A 21,842-nucleotide genomic window follows, 5' to 3' on the forward strand; every position below is an offset into this window, starting at 1 on the left:
TGCTCAGAAAGAATACGGAGAGCACTGCGTAAACAACTGCGTAACACAGATGAAAAATATAAAATGGGTGACAAAGTGTACTACAAGAGAGTTGACTGTCCAAAGTGGAAAGGACCAGGAGTTGTCATTGCCAGGATGGTGCAGTGGTGTTTGTCAGACATGGAGGAACCTGCATTAGGGTACATTACCTCAGACTAAGAAAAGTAAACACAGACAGCGCAGATCAACATGTCGATAAGGATGATGCTGAAATTGACACAAACAATGTGCATAGACAGGAGATGACAGGAGATGCTGTCAACAACACAGAGGGAACAGAAGCTGTAAGTGAAATGCAGCAGAGTTCGGTGCAAATTGAGCACACAGGGGCATCCACCAGGGAGCAGAATGTAGCAGCACAACACACAAGTGACGACATAGGGACACAAAGTGATACAGAGCAGGGAACTGATGTCCGTCTAAAAACAGGGCAAGTTCTAAAATACAGAGACAGAGACACTGGGGCTTTACACACAGTAAAAGTACTAGGGCGTGCAGGCAAAGCTACTGGCAAATATAAAAACTGGTACAACCTTCTGCTCATAGAACCCACTAATGTTGCAGGCAGTAAAGATTCAGTTGACATATCATGTTTAGAGTGTCTTCAAATAGAACCTGCTGTTACTGATGTTAGTGTCACAAATGTTAGTGAGGATGTATTGGTAACAAAAGATCTATCCTTTAACCAAGCCAAACAAGATGAGATGAAGAGTTGGAGAGATAACAGTGTGTTTGAGGAAGTTCAGGATGAGGGACAAAAGTGCATCTCTAGCAGATGGGTGTGCACTCTCAAGGAAACACTAACTGGACTAGTACCGAAAGCATGATTGGTGGCCAGAGGTTTTGAGGAGTTAAATGTGTTAGAGCTACAAAAGGATTCACCCACATGTGCTTCAGAGTCTCTTCGACTGCTGGTGGCAGTTATTTGTCAAAGACAGTGGACACTTCATTCCATGGATATAAAATCTGCATTTCTGCAGGGAATAGAACTGTCACGTGACATCTACATCAGGCCTCCCCCTGAGGCTATCTGTGAGGGAGCATTATGGAAGCTCAAAAAGTGTGTATATGGTCTGGCAGATGCTTCATTGTACTGGTACAATAGAGTGAAAGACATAGTACTGAAAGCAGGAGGAAAAATGTCCAAGGTTGATCCAGCTGTTTTTTATTGGCTAGATCAGGACTGCACTGTAACTGGGGTGCTTGCATGTCATGTGGATGACTTCATATGGGGGGGCACGCAAAGTTTCTCCACAACTGTAATACCACACCTTCGATCTGTTTTCCAAGTTGGACGTGAGGAACATGATCACTTCTGTTATGTGGGAATAGATTTTGTGACTGTTGACAGAAAAGTACAAATACACCAGGAAAACTACTTTCAAAACATGCAGCCCATACATATGGATCCTTCACGAGCTGTGGAACAAGACTCATCTCTCTGTGAGGAGGAAAAGGATCAGCTCAGGTCAAAAATAGGCCAAATTCTCTGGGTGGCAAGGCAGAGCAGGCCAGATGTTATATTTGATGCTAGCAATTTGACATCAAACATAAAAAATGCAACTGTCCAGACAATCCATGAAGCAAACCGGATAGTGTGCAAACTTAAGTCCAAGAAGGTAATTCTAAACTTCCAACACTTGGGCAGAGACAGTGCTCTTAAGATAATTGTGTTCAGTGATGCTTCGTTTGGAAATCTTTCAGATGGAGGTACCCAAGGAGGGCACCTGATTCTTCTAATGGGAGAAAATGGAAAATTCTCACCCCTTTCATGGCAATCAAAGAGAGTCAAAAGGACTGTGCGGAGCACACTTGCTGGTGAAACATTGGCGATGTCTGATGGAATTGACAATTCTATCTTTCTGTCCACACTGTTCTCAGAACTAACTACTGGTGATGCTGAACATGCTCCACCAATAATCTGTGTCACAGACAATCATTCGCTTGCTGATGCACTTAAGTCCACAAAGTCAGTCTCTGAGAAAAGACTCCGCCTGGAGATAAGTAGTATCAAAGAACTTGTCCAAACACAGAGAGTTGAGCGAGTACTGTGGTACAACACAAAAGAACAACTTGCGGACTGCCTTACCAAGAAGGGGGCATCAGCTTGTCAGTTACTCAAAGCACTGAGTGAAGGACAATGGAAACTGAATTAAAACAGTCTGTCTTTGAGTTGTACTAGAGTGCTTGTTAAAATATACTCTGTCGTATTTTTGTTCAAGGAGGTTGTTGTTCAGTATGTCCTGTTAGTATGCTGAATTGAAAGATTATTGTTATTAAGTTTTTTTTTTGAAGAGTGGGAGTTTGTTAAATTTAAGACATTAAAGAAATGTGTTCATGCACATTATACCTCTGTGCTGAATATTGTTTAAGATTTAACATGACTGTTTACCGGGAATAAAAATGGGACTCTTATTATGAAGTTCCCTTAAGTGCGGTGGTTGTTGTTAGTACACGAACGAAGGGATGTAACTTTTGGTGTTGTCGAATAAACGGATGATCGATTCTGAAGTGTATCTTTTTGTATAACAGCTGGAACTGTGCATACACTTTTAATGACGTACACAAAAATATACAATCTATTCAACACAAGTTATTCCCTGCATGAACACCCTGAACACCAATTATAGGTGTTTAACTTGATTAATGAAACCAGGTAGATCGTGCATTGCTAGTTCTGATTCTATACGGTTGACAGATAATACGGGATTGCTGATTTTACATTTGATTATTGTTTTCAATTTCTGAGGGTGAATTCCCTAACCCTAGTACTAACCCTTACTTTTGTGCATAGTATTTCAGTGTATTATTCAATAACCACTCGCAATGTAGTATAAGCAGGCACAATCAGCTCAGGAATAGTAATTTATCAAATAATGATCTTATGGTGGAGAAGAGTGTTATAACCTAGCATACATCTAGATGTACGTTGTAGACAAGCGCACATGTTAAAGAGATGATTCAGGTTTCTGGATCACAGTGGTGTCAGACTGTGGTGGTCTACTGCATCCTTTTTCATTATTTTTTATTATAATTTTTTTTTTTTTTGTGGCCAGATATATTTGTATAAATAATTATTTTCACTAAATCAGCCTGTTTATTTGAATACTTGATACAGATTTCAAGCACTTTTTACTCAATGTGTAACTTTGTTGTATTGCAATTAGTTATTTTTGCTCTAATTCTATTACAGTTGACTTGTCTTGAATAATTGTCAGAGAATTTTAAACAATGTTGACTTAATGGAATATTCCAGGTTCAATAGAAGTTAAGCTCAATTGACAGCATTTGCTGCAAAATATTGATTATCACAAAAAATATTTTGACTTGACCCTCCTTATCTTTAAAAAAGCAAAAATCGAGGTTACAGTGAGGCTCTTACATTGGAAGTGAATGGTGGCCAATTTTTGAACATTAAAATACTCACATTTTCAAAAGTATAACTACATGACATAAACAATATGTGTGTAAACATGATTTTAGTGTGATAAAATTATTATAGAATAATAAGAATTATTTCTTATTTTGTTTCTTATTACAACCCAAATTCTGAAAAAGTAAGACAGTAAGAAAAACATTATATGATGTTTTACCTTTTTTGTGTACAGTCATTTTTAAATCAGATGATTGCAACACGCTCCAAAAAAGTTGGGAGAGTCGAGTGTTTACCATTGTGAAACATCACCATTTCTTATAATAACACTTATTAAGTCTCGAATGATCCTTGCTCTTGAAGGACTAGGCCGTTTTTGGAGGCACTTTATATACTATGACACGATTGCCTCACCTGTTTAATATCTCCTGTTTCACATCGCCTTAATTGTTCAACTCGTCAGATTGTTATTAGTCTTAAACTGCCCATTTCAAAATGAAATTCACAAGTTAAAACATCATATAATTTATATTTTTTTTTAAGAATTACATTTTGTGCTTTTTATAAAATAACAAGCTTCACATTTCTGCCATTAAACACTCCAAAAATTGGCCCCACTCACTTCCATTGTAAGTGCCTCACCGTAACGTCGATTTAAGATTTTTTTTAAAGAAAAGGAGAGACAAGTCAAAATAAGTTTTTGTGGTAATCAGCATTATGCCACAAATGCTGTCGATTTTGTATTGAACCTGGGATATTCCTTTAATTTAGAAATTCGTTTGTATTAGTTTTTGCTCTGTATATTGAATCTCAAAATTTCAGACTCTGTAAATAGCAAATAGAAATGTGTTCGCGCGCCGCAGACAATGATGCTTTTGACCTGTCAATCATTATGTGCGTTCTCATAGTATTGTAGTTTGCAGTGAATTATGGACGCTTACTGCCATTTTTAAGCCATGTTGTTCATAACAGTTGTCTGTTGAGGGTGCTATTATGCTGCTGTTGTTTTAAACAACCGTTTCTGCATGATGTTGGTCTCAAAAAAGCTAATTGGTTTCCTTTGGAGTGGGGTTTTTTGGAAAGACGGGGCTCAGTCTCCTGTAAGTAGAATGGCTGAAATCTCTTACAGCACCTTAAATCCACAGCAAATGACAAGAGGAGTTACAATAGAATGAGATCACAGTACAATAGAATAAAAGGAGCACAAGAGAAGAGTGAGATGGAATCCCAGTGCAAATTATTATTTGACCAGTGAGAGGACGGGCTTCCAGTCCAATGTATAAAGAAATGTAAACCGCGGATGCTTTTGAAATGTCAATCTGCTATTCCCAGATCATATATTTGGAATACTGCCAGTCCTTTTTTCCCTACCCTACATCCCACTTCCATAACCTTCACCGTCACTCACACCTCCCGTCCCTGGAGAACACACAAACATGAAAGGGTCAAAGGAAAACCCTCAAAGCTTGGTGGTCCAATTTATTGCCGAACACTTCAGAGGGGGTATGGAGGGGAAGATTTCAGTCTCCTAAGCCTCCCATTTCTTACCCAGCCATGACAGTTACAATGATGCCTCACTTCAAAAGAGGCAAGGAGACCTCTCCTTCAGTTTTTTTTAACGGTCTATTTTTTATTCTGCTTCTATGTTTCTTCCATTTGGAGTTAGGCACATTCTCTGACCTCATAAAAATATTCACTGCCTATGACAAACATCTGGGGATGCAATAAAGTATGTGAGTCTCACAGTCCACTGAGGGACACCACATCTTATTAAAAAAGGGGGTCAGTTTTTCCACAACTTTTCTGAAGACACAATCAGACCAAGAGCAGATATATGACAATTCGGCTAAGCGCTTCTGTTTAATGTCCTAATTACATCAATAAAAACTAATTTAACAGAGTCATATGCAGTGTGTATAGAAGTACTCATCCCCCAGAACAATTTACTAGGTTAAATTATGGAACCATAATGTTTTATTAATATTTAATTACATACATAACCATGTGATTAATTCATTGGAGTGCACCTGTGTGTGCAGTTATTTCACTTAATTTGAGATTAAACAAACCTGAATAACAAACCTGAGTGTGAGACCATCTCCACCATCTCCATCTCCACTATAGCCTTAAAATGTATAAATTTTACAGCTTAACCTGATTTAAGTGTAATAAAATCAAGGACTTACAGGTGTTACAAGGTTTACCAGATTATAGGGTTTACCAGTGTTAAGTCACTTTGACAAGAAAGTCAAAATTATTTTTGTGGCAATCAACATTATGCCACAAATACTGTCAATTGAGCTTAACTTGTATTGAGCCTGGAACATTAATTTAAATAAAGAATATGTCTAATATCTATGAACAGATCTATCAAAAATACATCCCAGTTAAGACAATGTAGAACAACTGCAAAATTTAAACCAAAATCCAAGAATATTGTAAGGAAGGCCTCCTTGACTACAGGCCACTGGCATCTCTGAAGTTGTTACAGTCCTCCACAACAAAGATGAGAGAAATGGTCTATGAGACAACAACAGCTCATGCACACTTCATAAATCTTGCAGGAAAGAGCCTTTGTTCAAAACTCAGCTGGAATTTGCCGAAAGGCATGTAAGAGACTCTACTATTTGGAGGGGGATTTTGGGTGAGCACTGGGACTTTTCATCTTCCCAGACAATCACATATAGAGCGAAATTCATAATGGAGCCTGTGGCAGCGGGGGCGTGGTCAAGCGCCCGTCCGGGAGAGGAAAGCGGTAAGGGCGCTTACACCTGAGCTAAATTATGCCTAACACCTGTCTCTAATTCCAGTGAGCACGAGGAGAGCGGTATAAAAGCAGACACAGAGCCTCCAGTCAGGGAGAGAGACGACAAGCAAACCCAGTGTTTGATATTGTATTGTGTGTGTGAAAGTAATACTGTGAGAAACTAAGGGAATTAAAAAGCTTACCTTGTGGTGAAGACCTGTTTCCTGTCCTCCTTCATCTGAGAAGTTTTACATTGGTGCCGAAGCCCGGGAAGGAGGAGGGATACGCCGTAGTAGAGTTCTCGCCACTACCGTCCACCCCAACGGAGCAGCCGCGGCCATCTGCCGGGGGACGAGAAGCCCAGCCACCTGAACGAGGACGATGGCCGCCGACCGCGAGGGGAGGAGGGGCTCCTAGCCGACCGCCTGGAGCGGTCAGGGCCGCTGCCAGGGGCGGAGGAGTCGCCTACCGGCCGCTGAAACGCGCCGGGGTTTAAGACCGCCGACCGCAAGCGGGGAGCGGCTCACTGCCAACAACCGCCTGGAGCGAGAGAACCGCTGCCAGGGGCGGGGGAGACCCCTTCTAGTCCCCGAGAACGCGGCGGGGTGTTCCGTCCGCCAGGGGCTGGAGGACTGCCTCAGATCCGCCCGGAGAGGTAAAGGGTGGAGGAGTGGCCGAGGGTGGAGGAGTGGCCGAGGAACAAGCTGCGGCGTATCGGAGAACTGGCGAGTAAGTTTTTTTTTTTTCATGTACGTCAGGCCGGGGGGTGTACGTCAGGCCGGGGGCTCCCCAGCCTGAGAGAACGAGGGAGGAATGTGGCAGGGCGGAGGGCGGGGCCGGGTCGTGATCCTACACACCCGGTCCCGTATTAGGCTAATTATGCCTCCGTGAGGTTTAAATGCTGACTGCAGAGTGCCGTGTGGGAGAGAGAGATCGTTAGCGGACATGTCCGTCATGTGTGTTTGTGTTGTCTTTTAAGTTTTCCATTAAACTATGATTTATATCGTCAAGCCGGTTCTCGCCTCCTCCTTGCCCATCCTTTAACTGTTTTACAGAGCCTTATAAACTTAAAAAGTTAATATCCATTGGCTTAAATCAATCCAAATGATCTGTGTAATAACTTAAAGGTGCACTTGGTAATTTTGTCCTCCTGAATAAATAAATTAATTGCAATTTTGCAATATATATATATATATATATATATATATATATATATATATATATATATAAAATCATAACCACTCACACAAGACTCCTGACATATCAGTAACATTACAAAAGCTGTTTTATTCTACATGGAGAGGGTCCCCTCATGGGGGCTGCCTATGGAGCCAGATTTCTGCCAAAAGTAAACAAACAAATAGAACATTTTGCAAACAAACACAATCCACTTCGCAAAGGAAAACTTGACACTCAAACAAACACGATTGGCAAATGCAAAGGGCCATTTAAGAGAAAATTAAGAATAGTTGTCCTGTACCACTGGCTTAAACAAATGCGCTGTTTTACAAATATAAAAAATGTCTTTCATGTGAGCCTACATCATATTTTACAGATAAATACAATCAGAAGGGCTTGGGTAGCCCAGCTATTAAAGACACTGACTACCACCCCTGAAGTCGCGAGTTTGAATCCAGGATGTGCTGAGTGACTCCAGCCAGGTCTCCAAAGGAACCAAATTGGACCGGTTGCTAGGGACGGTAGAGTCACATGGGGTAACCTCCTCGTGGTCGCTATAATGTAGTTTGCTCTCCGTGGGTCGCATGGTGAGTTGTGCGTGGATGCCGTGGAGAATAGCATGAAGCTTCCACACGTGCTATGTCTCCGTGGTTATGCGCTCAACAAGCCACGTGATAAGATGCGCGGACTGACGATCTCAGATGCGGAGGCAACTGAGATTCATCCTCTGCCACCCGAATTGAGGCACTACACACGAGGACTTAGAACGCATTGGGAATTGGGCTTTCCAAATTGGGGTGAAATTTTTTTTTATAAATAAATACAATCTATTCTACAAATTCTACAAGATTGTCAAACAAATAAACAATCCGATGTGAACAAATACAGACCACTTGTGAGTCCTGTGACTTTTGGCAGACTTTTCTCAACCACAGTCCTGATTTTCTCACAAATGCATCAATGACTTTCTCACAAATGGCCTGAGCCATGTCCTCTTTTAAAACAGAGGACTTCATAATTATCTACTCTCTTTCTTCCTCACACATGCCCACATTGCATAGCATATTGGCACTCGCTTGCTGAACTAAATCTAACTACATCTTAATTTTGGCAGAAATCTGAGCATGCAGCAAATGTAGCAGCTGTTTGGTTTGTGTCGGTCTCTGATCTAATAGTGACTCCACTGCGGAAAACAGCAGCAGATGTGCAGGAAAATGAATCCTTGCCACTGATTACTATAATTATACCAGTTTTTCAGATTAAATAATAGTCTATATCTAGTCATTTTGTGAGCAAATTTCAAGCCTGAAAACCCAATGCTGAAAAGGCAAGTTAATTGCAAGTCTACTTTTTCACAAAAAACAAACATTAATTCAAAAGAGTTCAGCTGTACACACCACCCAACTTTATCATAACTCAAATATCCCCTATGATCACAGCTGTGTATATTAGTATTCTGTGGTGCACAGCATTACCCGTGACCTGGAGGGGCACCAAATCTTGTTCGTCATTGATGCCGACCACAACCTCACAGCGGTACATTCCAGAGTCGCTGGATCGCAGGCCTGTAAGTGCCAAGCTGGCATTGTAGCGGTTCTCTGGGTACCCCGGCAAGGTGACGCGTCCCTGGAAGACTTTCTTCACCTTGATTATATTGTCTTTAGCCACCAGAATTGATTGTTGCTTCTGTAGACCATCTGGTCCGCGTTGGCCCCACAGTTTAGTCCACTTGATACGGGGAGATTCGTTAGAAGGACTCGGGAGCAGGGTGAATACACAAGGTAGGAGGGTCGTACCTGACAGAGGCTCCTGGACCCTCTGGTGGGTCACCTTATGCATGTTCACCACAGTGTCACAGCTCACCATGCCTGGGAAAAGAGAAAATAAGAAACATTTAGAAGATGCAGAGAGTAATTAGACAATTTTTTTTTATTATTTGTCCAGTGCACCGCTGGAATTGGAAGGTATTGAAAAAGAAGCTAAATCAAATTGATGTTTGAATGATTGGCTGTTTGTTTGTTTGTTTTTAATACCATTCCCCTGACCCTGACCGTGAACCTATCCCATGCCAGCCAGGCTATTTCTAATGGCGAAATACAGGGTGAAAATATAAAAATAGGTCAAAGAACTAAAATCCTAAGTAAGATGTTTAAGTTTTAGTTGTTCATAAAAACTCTGAACTGACTTTGATGAAAAAAACCCTTTGAGGGTTGAATAAGAAAGAGCCCACAAGTAAGGAAGTGTCTAAGATATTAACACATTAGGTAACATTGTACATTTCATTATTTTGTCTGGCTATGTTTAGTATTGCATATTGTCATATTACTGTTACTATTTCTGCAGTTTATAGCATGCATACTGTGCATAGTATGTACATTTTCTGTTTGCATAGAATATACATATTACTTAAGCTACTAAATTTGTCAAAATGTGCTGTATGCAACAGAACAGACTTAGAAGAATACTGTTTCCACAATAATTTCCACCCAACTTGACCTTCCATTTTCTATGATGAATTGATCATTGCAAAGTTTTTGCAGAACTGAAATTACGTGCTTCATTAAACATTTGGTTGCAGTTTTCAAGTGAAATGTCCAGCAGATTTTTGAGGTGAATTTTAGATGGAGGTTTTAATATGTAAAACGTACCTCCCTAACCTAAAAATGTACACTACTTCTTACCAATAGTGTCCGGAAAGATAAATGAGAGTTTAACAAAACAGACATCCTTACCCTTAGCCAACCCTGACCTAACTGATAGTGTTTTAAAATGCAAATTGGAAAAAAAAAGAAAACACACATTAATTCAAGCAACCACGTCAATTTGTGTCGCTTGACTCGCTTCTATGCCACTTTCACTTTCGTGCACGTTTGCCTGTCAAGCCCAAAGACCAGTGCTCTATTAGGTGAGCTACTAAGCAAGCTAAAGCCTAGGAATAAGTGTATGTATGTGTGGGTCTGTAATATAAGTATTAAAATGTTTCGTTTTTCCAATCATGCGTCAAAATGTTTTGATATCATAACATAGCAGGGATGAATAATAGAGTGAAATATACGTTTTTATAAAATCAAAATCAGCAATTGTACTCATGATTTGTGTGACAATGATTAAACCACACAGTTGTTGTAGCACCCTCTAGTGTTCATTTCACCAGGAAACTACAGCAAAACATAAAAAGCGGCACATACAAGTCAGTTTGCAAAAATGTAGATGCAGTAACATTCATTCTGTGAGACCAGGTTGACAATTTTAAACATCTTTTCTTTACTCATTATTTGACTGAACTGCGAAAAGTTAACACGTTTTCACACAAATCTATGTTCGGAACATGTTTGACCAGTTTAAGAGTTAAAAACAGTGAAAAACTAATCTTAAAGTTGTATTTGGTCAAAATGCATTTTGATTGTCCACAATGAATGAATAATGAGATTAATAAATATGTTTTTTAATAAATTGTAATGATACGTGTTTATATTTATGTAATGCCAGGATGTTTTGGGTTATTACTAAGGTGTTGAAAGATGGTTTGCAAGATGATTTCTTACATGTATCAAATGAAACTGACTTCAAGTCTTTATGATATCCAGAACCATTAATGTATGGGGACCATTTCAATTGATTTTTGCTAATTTTTCATTCATATACTCAAAAATGATTTCAGTGATTCTGCTTTTGTTTGCAAGTATTCTAATATTATTTTTTCTATTCAAAATGAAGGGTTTACTGTATATACAATTGTACCACCATTGATACATTGGTAGTGTTCTTTCCATATTAAATATTACTTTTCACATTTCTGCTTTTAAACCCTCCAAACACTGGCCCCATTCAATTCCACTGTAAGTGCCTCACTGAAACCTTGATTTTTGCTTCTTTTAAAAAAAAGAATCAACATTATGCTACAAATGCTGTTGATTGAGCTTAACTTCTGTTGAACCCCTAATATTCCTTTAAACATGCAATGTGTGACAACAATGTTTCATACTACTGTTTGAAACCTTTATCATTGCAAAATGTATATTGTTTTACATACTATTTTGTAATAAATAAGTAGTATACAGTGCATACTGTGCAGTATGCAGTAAGCAGTAGGGTAATATACAACTAGTACAGTGATGCACATGCAAGGTTAACAAAACAAAATCCCACGATCCTTACAGTAAGTTTGACTGCCTTGAAAATACTCCCCTATTAAGTTTGATTGACTGATTGTAAGAAGCAATATAAACATACCTAAGGTTTTGTGTGGTTTAACAAAGACATAGGTTGTTTTGCTACACTCAATACCAATACATTATACAATAGTACATAATATATTATTTATACTCTCCCTATTACAGTGTATTTACAGTGCAACATATAAATTCAGCAAACCCTGCCAGCAGTACCCGTACAACTCAATGGAGTTATTACATTGGTAATAATCCTGTTTGCCTTGGAGGGGAAAAAATCAATAGGTGGCATAAGGAAAAAGGAGGTTGATACATAGACTAAACACCGGTTCTTTCTTACCCGCAAGCTAAATGCAGTTCCTATTATGTACACTTGCATGAAAGATTATCACAGTGCACACAGCATGCTTCATTCTCACTTGCATACGGGAAGGTGAGAATGTAATTGCCGCAAGTCAGACTGAATGAATGACATAGCGGAAGAAAAGAGGGCGCCAACTACTCCGAGCAATATTGTTCAAATTCATTGATTTATTTTCATTAGATTTTACTTTTGCGCACCCCATATGTCTGGACATGCCCCACCATTTTTTGATTTAATTTAATGTAAAAATTTGAGTTTTCTACCAGTTGAGGAGAGGGAAATTTCATCTCCACGATCCATCAACCCCCCATCATAATTAAGCGAAAGAGATTGGACAGCTTGGTGGTGGTAATGGCTTTATTCTAGTTTAACATGTTTTTTTTTCTTTCTGTTTTCCATTTACATCAAATGGCTTTGAATAGATGCTTTGCTACACTCCATCTTTCTTAGAGACATCATTCTCCATGTCCTCCACTCGATTACAGCCTTTCTGCAGGCAACAAGAAAAGTTATGGTTGCCATCAAGCACATGTCACACATTAAACAACAAGCGTTGCATGAAAACATAATAACAAGTTTCTAAATGTACTTCATAGTCATCCATATGAGAATCAATAATGCAATTTAAACTTGCGTTAAAAACAACCTACACACTCATGGAATGCTAAATGTGTAATTTCTTTGCTTAGAAGTCTCATGTGGTGTTGGCAATTCTTGTTGCATTACTACAAATAAATTGCCTTTGTGCTCCCTTGCTAACAAAATCTGCTGTTTTTCAACAGAGTGTTACTAATACTTTCATCAATACCCATAAATAAGTTGGTCAGAAAAGCTGATAAATGGGATGATATTTTTTTAAATGTATTTATTAAATATGTTTTCTATTTAAGAACATTTTCGTATTATTTCCTTATTGTGACAAAGAAGAGATAGTAGTGAAATGAAATAAAATCCCAGATGCAGATTACTCTGCCACCAAAATCCCAATAAAAACAGATACAATTTTATTTTAAAATTAAGATTTAATGCATAACGTGAGACTTTTAACCAACAAGAACAAAATACACAAGGACTCATATTTTGAAATGTCTGTGCTCCCAGCTGCTCACACAAAGCAATAAGGCACACAAAATATGCACTCTTGCATTGACCTTCAACAGGGGTGTCCAAACGTATTCAGTCGGGGGGCAAATCTGAAATAAATAAGGTGCCATGGGCTACATCGCTGTGAAAAAAAAAAAAAAAAAAAGGCTAGATGCTACTACATCTATGCATAATCTTTATATTGTACACTTAATATAAAGCAAGTTTTTATCATAAATTGTACTCTATGGTATGCTTGTGAAGGCTGTTCATGTAAATAAAGAATAGTGTATTTTACTCACATAGAAAACTTTCTGTAAATGAAACAGTGTTTTTGGTGTCTCTTCAGTACTACTGCAAAGCACATATACTGTAGAGCAGTGTCTGAGCAGTGTCGGGTGTGACCCATCCAGAACAATTCATTTTCAACATTATATTGTATTATTTTTTTATCAAATTAAGTGCTTGTTTACAGAACCTCACAGCGCAATCATAGATACAACATTGGAGTTATATTTTGTCAAATAAAGTGCTGCATAAAAGAGCATCACAGATGTGAGATATTGCTTAAATATAATACAATTATTATTGATTTATTATTAATATTATTAATTATAGTGAACATAACATAACTTTTGTCCCTTTAAATGTATACATTTATTGGTGGAGCTTTTATTTTGACAAGTTTCTGTGTTGTTATTACCACAGAGCTCTGACTTTATGGCGGTAGCTTCTTAATCTGGAAAAGTGATTCAAAGTGATTATTAAACTGCAAAAGGCTGCTGTTTAATTAAATGAAGGCACAGATGTGCAAGCGTTTTAAGCGCTCTCTCCAACAGTATATCCTCACTATATATCCAGTATATCCTTCTATTTTTACCTGTAACTGATAGTTCTAAAAGTAGATATAGCAACAATTAATTGACAAAAACCGATAGATCGATAGACCTATAATCAGAACTTATAAGACCTATAAGATTTTCTTATTTATCAATTCCCGGATATTTCCAAGTTTTCAAACACAGCTGAATTCTACTTAACATAAAGATGAACAGAATCATCTAACTGAGGTGACATACTGTAAATTTGCATTACATAATGAAGTATAAATCTGTAAACTCATCCATGATGACATTTTGTAAACGCGTGAATGATAATGTCCTCTCCTGCAGGTAACAGTCACTTAGAGGGGTAATAACGGTAGAGATGATGGCAGCCCACTCTTCTAACTCTAGCCGATGAACACCACTTATCCTCTGTCCTCCGAGGAATGGACTTATAGGTAAAAAAGCTACCCATTGAGTGCTTGACATCAATGCGAGGAGTAAATGGAGTTGCAATTTTCTTGTTCAATCAAGACACACCATCGTCAAAAACATGTTGTGCGGCAAATCGGTTAGCCAAGAGGAATGATTCGATTTGAGTGTATTCTGAAGGTTAGATTGATGTTGAGGGTCCAGAATAAGTGGTGGTGGTCACAGAAATGTCCTGCACTAGAGTTTATTGTGATCCAATGGGATTCCAAGAGGTGAAAAAGAGTGGAACGGATTTGTACGTGTAGTGTTGTGAAACAGAACTGGGCTCTTGGGGGATAGAATCCTCCTCTCCGGTTCTTCCATCATGAGCTCTTGTCTCCAATACAAAGCCCACACTTTCCATCCTTTCAGTCCATCTCCAGGGAAGTAATGCTTCTGATAAAAAAAATGCTTCTGGAAAAACCTTCCCATTGCCTGAATTCATGCTTGAGGAGAGCGTAAGCAGAAAATTTTGATTTGCAAAACTGCAGAGTTTAAGTTTGTTTCCCAAAGCACTCAATGCAGAACCATGTGCAAACAGCTCAGGAATACTTATTGCATCAGTGTAGGCGGCTAAGATGCATTTAAACAGATATGTAAGTGAATTAGGCTGCTCTCTAGATACAGTTAAAAATAAAACTGTGCTAACCTTGTACAATATTGTTTCTTACTTTCTTCTGTAGAATTTTGTTCCAAGCCTGGTCCAATTTGCCAGATTAAATAAAAATAAATCAATTGCAGATACCTGCTTGAAAAAAAGAAATTATGCCTCGGAAGCAAGAACAAAAATCGCTTTGGTCCCAAATGGGTAAATAATGAATTTACGAAGCATGGGCGAAGCATATAGCAAATCTGCATTTAGATGGAAATGTTTTTACAAGCATAATCCCCTAGAGATCGTCCTTTTGTTTGAAAATTTGCCATTGTTTTTAATCTTTCCTCATCCAGCTGAGCTCAAGTCAATATAGAGTAAAAATCCTGAAGGTTTTGTGGGTGGGGGTCATGGGGGTGTAAAAGCTGCACTAGCGAGAAGGTGGGAGCATGATGTACTCTTTTTGCGAAGGAAAAAAATGAAAGGATAAAGATGAAGAGAGACCAAACTCGCCACTTCTCGTCCAATCCTTATGTATTAAGATTGCTGACTATTGTCGCATTTGCTGTCTTCTCCAAACACCTGAAATGCATTAAGTGCTGTCAGAAGCCTTTATCTACACAGAGCAGAAAACACAAAGCAACAGCACTCGAACACATCTCCAAAGTTGGATCCTTTTTCTTTCTCCTGTTTTTCTTTTCAGGCTAATGTAATTGGCTGCTTGCTGACAGTGGCCCCAATGTCTTCAGTTACCCAGCAGCCACAAAATGTCTGATCGATTGTGGTCCGGTGTTATGCTGACAATAACCATGTCATCTTCTACAGTGATATTTGAGGGATTTTATGAAGTGATGTGCCTTTTATTACCACTCCGACAAAAAGGAACAATGTAATTAATGCCTTTTACGTTAAGATATTAAAGGAAAGAAAATGACATTGTACTTTTGGTAATTCTGTTCCTCATTAACAGACCTTAAATGAGCCCATTACAGTCAAATAGACATCAGCCACCCACCTTCTTCACTTGACCTTCCTCTGAACAAAGCAAGACACATCGACTTTCACACACAGACAACCTTCATAAATCAAATAAGAATTGCATTTCTTCTTATTTTCAAATATTTCTTCCTCAAAAGTACTAAAAGTATCGTTGATGGAATGTTCAGGAATTAGAATCGTTAAAATAATTCTGATTCCCATCCCTCCTCTTTAGTGCCTTGACAAGTATCCATGGGTAGGGGTGGGCAAACATTTACAAGCTACCACATGACAAATTGGTCATTTTTGTCAATGTGCCATGCCAAATATAACAGTAGTATTTTCCTCCTGCTCTCTCATTTAGTAACTTAACCACAGGGCAAAATTGTGCTTAAGTCCAGCTGCGTCAAATTGTGCAAAAGCACTCATAATGCAAGCACCCTCTGAGCTAGTCATGACCATGTGTCCATAGATCCAATGCATTTGTGGCAAACTCGCCAAATGTTTGCTATAACGTTTGGTGATAGCCTCAAGGCAAATCAACGTTTGCATCATCTCCACTGAATCATGAACATTAACAAGGACTGAGGTTTGTTTCAGTCTTAAGAGGTACTCCTCTGGTGTATCACCTTTGCCGACATAGATATGACATACTCCAAAATCATAGCTTAAGATGCATAAATCGTTGCATTAAAAATGAACAGGTGTATTTATGGCAGAAACAATAATCTTTTGTAATGACATTCCCATTCTGAAACCATCTAGCATAAGATGCTCTCCCCCGGAAACCCCCAGAGATTCCCACTATATTCATAGCGTCATGAATATTAACTGAGCCCAGAGTGTCTGTGCTCAATATCTCCTTGACATCCTCTGACTATTACCGCAAACAAACACACGCACATAAAAAACTCCAAGTCCAGAGTCTTGACTACATTTCCTGCCCTATGCTACTGTAGGTAATAGCACATTTATCCAGTGTGATACAGGGCTGCTATTGCTTCCAAAAAGACCCCATTAGATAAACACTACATCCCCCCTACCCCCCACATCCCCTCCACCAATTTCCATATTTCAATAAATAAACTGGTGGGCAGATGATGTGAGTGAGCAATCTTAAAAAAAGTATTTAACACTCATGGCGACAAAGTGCCCTTATTTACACCATGGGCATCCCATGGGGCAATGGGAGCAGTTTTTGATGGAGAGACTTCAGGGAAGTAAAGAGAAGGCAACTCTTAATTCAGATTATGCACAGCAGGCTGTGCATGCAATCTGCTCATATCTTGCTTACTGCGGAGGAGCTGCCGATGCAAAGAATGAAAGAGGCGGGTGGTTTTCCACTATCAGGCCCAGGCAAAACACTACTGTGTATTCCAATCAAATGGTGCAGATGGTAGGTGGATCAGGGACCAAGAAACCAAGAGAAACCAGTGCTGTCCAAGGTCTGGCTGGTCTTAACTCTGCAGCTGCCAAGAAACTGGTCTAGCTTGAGATCAGTGGAGGCCAGTCTGTGAAACAGTACATGTACAAGGCCTGCCTAAGTTCTGACTTGAGACTCAACTGGTTTTCATCCTTGGCTTCAAGCATCAACACAGCTGTTTACATCTACTGTACAAATCACTGTTTTATATTTTTTTATTTTAGTCATTATATTTGTCTTTTGATGATAATGTCCTTTAAATGTAATCAATGTTTCATCATGTCACATTTTACTTCTATCAGAAAGACTTGCAGAGTGAAATTTAAGATGACATTTATTTGATGAAGATAGAACAGAAGATAGAACAGAAATGTAATGTTTCTATTTTCCAACCCATCTAGCAGTCCAAAGAAGTTGTACTCGGAACCGTCATATCCTGCCAGAGATAGGAGGCAGGGGTGAGGAGACTACCCCATGCAGGATGGGACTCAACTGGTGGTGGCGGGGGTGGTGGAGGTTGCTGTGTTAGCACACTGAAACAGCAATGTGATATTGTGAGCAGACTTCTAAAGCAATGGCTTACATGAGATTGGTTAGGAGTTACCTAGCTAATGGTACGATGATGTACAGCTGCTATTCTTCCCACTAGAACTACGCTGCGCTTATATTGATTTAAGTTGCATATAGTTTTAATTAAAAAATATATATATATTTCATATGAAACTTATAAGTAACTCTGCAGAATGGGGTCAACGTCAGAGTACTGGAACCTTCAGTAGCATCATGTCAAGTTGATGTATAATCATGTTGCATATTTTGGTTGACCATAATGTGTCAAAAGCTTTTCACTTTGTCAATGTTCAGCTCTACAAATCCCAAGTACAAATCCCCAACATAGCTACTATGACTGGATTATTTGAATGAAAAAAAAAAAACATTGTTTGTGCTATGTTAATATTGTGTGGCTTTTTCTTCTCATCTTATTTTCATGAACAGTATGTTTTAAATAAAAATATTTGATTACCGTTATGATGCAGCTTTCTTTTCTTGTCTTTGTTAAGAGTTTTTTCCATCAACAATTCTATTGGCGAGACTAACATTGCTCCAAAGGCATGACTTAGCAAGGCTTGGCCTGTGTATGACATGGATTTGACCATGTAGGATTCGCTGTACTGTCATGCTGCACCAAGCGAGAGTCTCTCCATGGCCCGTGAGCTCAAGCTTTGCCTCAGACTCTCTCTTTTCATGGATAAGCACACACGCTCACACAGGAACGTGGGCACAATATCACCGCTGCCGAGTGCCAGTGCAAGCATTAGAGTGAGTGATGACAAGTCTTTAGGTGGCAATGTGAGGAAATTAGACTTTCTGCAGATAAAAGTGCTCTTTATGTGCTCTCTATTTACTGCAGATGGAGGCAGCAGAGGGTGGAATCCAGCAGCGGGGATTTATCACAGATGCCTAAAAAGCCTCATCAGTGTCTGGTCAGGGAAAGGTGTGCTACGGTAATTACCAGAAGATGAAAGGATAAAGGCTAGGGTATACTCGGTTTTTCCACATGATATTCTGTCTCATGATGACACAGCACTCAGTATTTTCAAAGTATACTCTTTTGAGTATGAGCCAGTACAGAAAGGTTCAACGCAAGTTCATTAGGACTTTTTTGCGATACTCTTTTAGGCCGGTCAATGGCAGGCACATGTGCAGACAACCAAAGTCTTTCTAGCATGTCAGTTCACTGGAATGGCTATTTCCAGTCTTGACAGTGCAGCTCTTATCTACTTGAATGGGGGAACACCGAAATCTCAAAAATGGTTGGTCAAGATTACGATCAAAGAACATAAATCAAATCAGCAGTCAAATCTTACAATGCTGGTATCATAAAGTTTGCTTCTTAACCTCAGATTATACTAAAAAATGTAATATTCCCAGCTTGTACAGCTACAGCGCATGCACGTTTTGAGATGATTGACAGGCGATGTCTGTATATAAAAGGTGATTGGCTCTTTTACCTGTAAGGTGGGACTTCCTTTCTACATCCGTTGACCGTTAGGTGCTAGAGCTTCCTGGTTGGGCATTCCAATTTCTTCCATTTATTTTAATAGAAGTGGCTCATGTCTGCTAAATAGTCTCTGAACAACGTGCACAGAGGCGGACTGTCCTTGTGTCTAGAAAAACTAGGCTGTATGCAAACAGTCTGCGCATATTGTGCTGATAACTAAATTTGCATCAAGGAGTAGCTGCACGCAGAAAACTAAATTTACTTTAGCCATAAGAAAATTATATGGCACAGGCAAAAGCCATGGTGTGGAGTGTATTTAAAGATAAAAAAAACTCTCCTGTCAGAGTAGGTCGCTCTAGCCTGAGGGGAGCCAGGGCTAACAGGAACCGTTCTGGAGGACCAAGAGCACAAAAAGTCCTCTTATTCTAACCGTTGTCTGGCCTGGAACATCTATCAGCAGGATATATAGAATATGTTTTGATTGACAAGTGTGCTTCCAACGACCAAACAGATAAGGATAAATGAATGCTTAGTTTCTTGAGATATGACTCACCATGTTCTAGGGTGAAGAGCAGACACACAGCCAAGAGAGACTGTAGCCCAGTCAAGCGGAGCTCCCCCAGCATCCTAAAGGGGAAAGACAGAGAGGTGGATAGATTGAAATACAGTTTCAGTCATTTAAAAAACGAATAATAATCAAACAATCAACAGACTATTGCTATTGCTCATACTTACGGTTAGGGATTTGTGCAAACCCCTAACACCCCAAGACTGCCACCACACATTTATTTCCACTTACAACACTTGTTGTCTAGTGTTTTTGTAATCTAACTGGAAAAGGAATGGCGTTAATCACCACTTATTAACAACAAAGTTCTGCTGCAGATATCAGTCTGTGCTTGGCAAAATTCAAACGTGTGAGCATAGTGTGCTCTTTTATAACATGATCAGTATTAGCACAGGTAAATGCTTCAAGCTGACCCTACCCTCTATCCCAAACCAGACCAGAGTCCCCCGAAGGTGCTGTTGGTAGATTTAAACTTTTTACAGAGCAATCGCACAAACTCAGATCACAAATTAAACTGAAATCAGCAATTATTACATTTCAATATTGAATATGATGATAAAAAAAGACAAATACAAATATTTACTGTATGTGGACCAATAATTTAAGGAGTAAAGATGCATATTTCATGTCTGATGGTAGTTTTAATTTTATGCATCACAATTCTCAGGCTTTAGAAGTGTGTTAAACGTATGAGGATATGTATTCATCAACTTGTTACATTTCCAACTAAATCAAAAACAAGTTAGAACTGGTTATGCCAATAGTACAAAAATAACCTACACATATTTCTTCTCTGTAAACCATAGATATCCCTTTATATAACTTTATATTAACATAAAAAGCATGATTATTATATAATGCTTAAATTATTATTAAAACTGCAGTGCTGCTCAAACCCACCATTGAAATCATAGTAATTTAATTTATAAACTGCTCAAAAGGAAAACCTTAATTGGGTTCCCATGGCAATTGTACTGTATAAATACATTCTGAAATGTCCTGTCTGTAAAGACAAACATTAGAAAAGGGAGAAGGGGACACACTATAAAAATCATCAACAAAAAAGGAGGTAGATAGGTCAAATTACTATCATTCAATAAAGAAATATATTTCCAATAATAAGATCAAACTAATAAGACAAATCCCTCAACCTAGTTTTTATTCTTTTAGGCTGCCAAGTAGACAAATGTCTGACAACTCCATTACATATTATTGTAGGCAGAAAGTCTTTAGTACAAACTGAGTTTGAGAGAGACAAAGTGCCCCTCAGTAAATAATAGATGTCGAATAGATTCGACTCGCTGTGGCCAGGGGCGAAATACAAGCCTCTGTCTAAGAGATTGGACACGGATAACTGGTGGATATTACCACAGCCCCATTCACCTGCTCTGAGTCAAAGACAAGTGCAAGGACAAACAGAGAGACAAGCAAAATTCCATTACATCAATAATAAACAAGACAATTGGTTAATTTCTGACCACACAGTCAATTAATGTCTTTAAATTAATTTGATCTCATTTGATGGGTTAAACGGAAGGCATAATTATAGCTACAGTCATTGATTGACTGAGAGGCATGATAAAGACTGTGGAATGGATTCCCTTTCCATTTTTCAGTAATGTGAAAGTATGCTGGCTTTGAAACATACAGATACACAGGTTTTCCTCAGCAGGTATATCCTAGTGGTTAGAGATCTGGGCTGGTCGGAGAGTTCTCCCATCAACATATGCTGCCCGGGTGCTGTTGCACGCTGTCTCTGTGTTTATATCCACATCTCCCGCTGAACGCGCTGCAATATGGAACAACCTTGATATATATATACACTCACCTAAAGGATTATTAGGAACACCATACTAATACTGTGTTTGACCCCCTTTCACCTTCAGAACTGCCTTAATTCTACGTGGCATTGATTCAACAAGATGCTGAAAGCATTCTTTAGAAATGTTGACCCATATTGATAGGATAGCATCTTGCAGTTGATGGAGATTTGTGGGATGCACATCCAGGGCACGAAGCTCCCGTTCC

The 21,842-nt window shown here is 39.0% G+C and overlaps 1 protein-coding gene across 1 annotated transcript in view; it reads right to left on the reverse strand.

Annotated features, from left to right (window-relative positions):
- The window catches only part of LOC127639968 (neurocan core protein-like), a 101,487-nt gene extending 81,615 nt beyond the window's left edge, over positions 1-19,872 (reverse strand). Inside the window, exons 1-2 of the mRNA XM_052122329.1 lie at positions 19,800-19,872; positions 8,813-9,205 (exon numbers count right to left, since the gene is read on the reverse strand). Of these exons, the coding sequence (XP_051978289.1) occupies positions 8,813-9,205; positions 19,800-19,872 (466 nt within the window). The remainder of the gene's footprint in view (positions 1-8,812; positions 9,206-19,799) is intronic.
- Between the last annotated feature and the right edge of the window lie 1,970 nt (positions 19,873-21,842).

The sequence above is a fragment of the Xyrauchen texanus genome, chromosome 48 (assembly GCF_025860055.1).
Source record: "Xyrauchen texanus isolate HMW12.3.18 chromosome 48, RBS_HiC_50CHRs, whole genome shotgun sequence".
NCBI classification, from domain to species: domain Eukaryota; kingdom Metazoa; phylum Chordata; class Actinopteri; order Cypriniformes; family Catostomidae; genus Xyrauchen; species Xyrauchen texanus.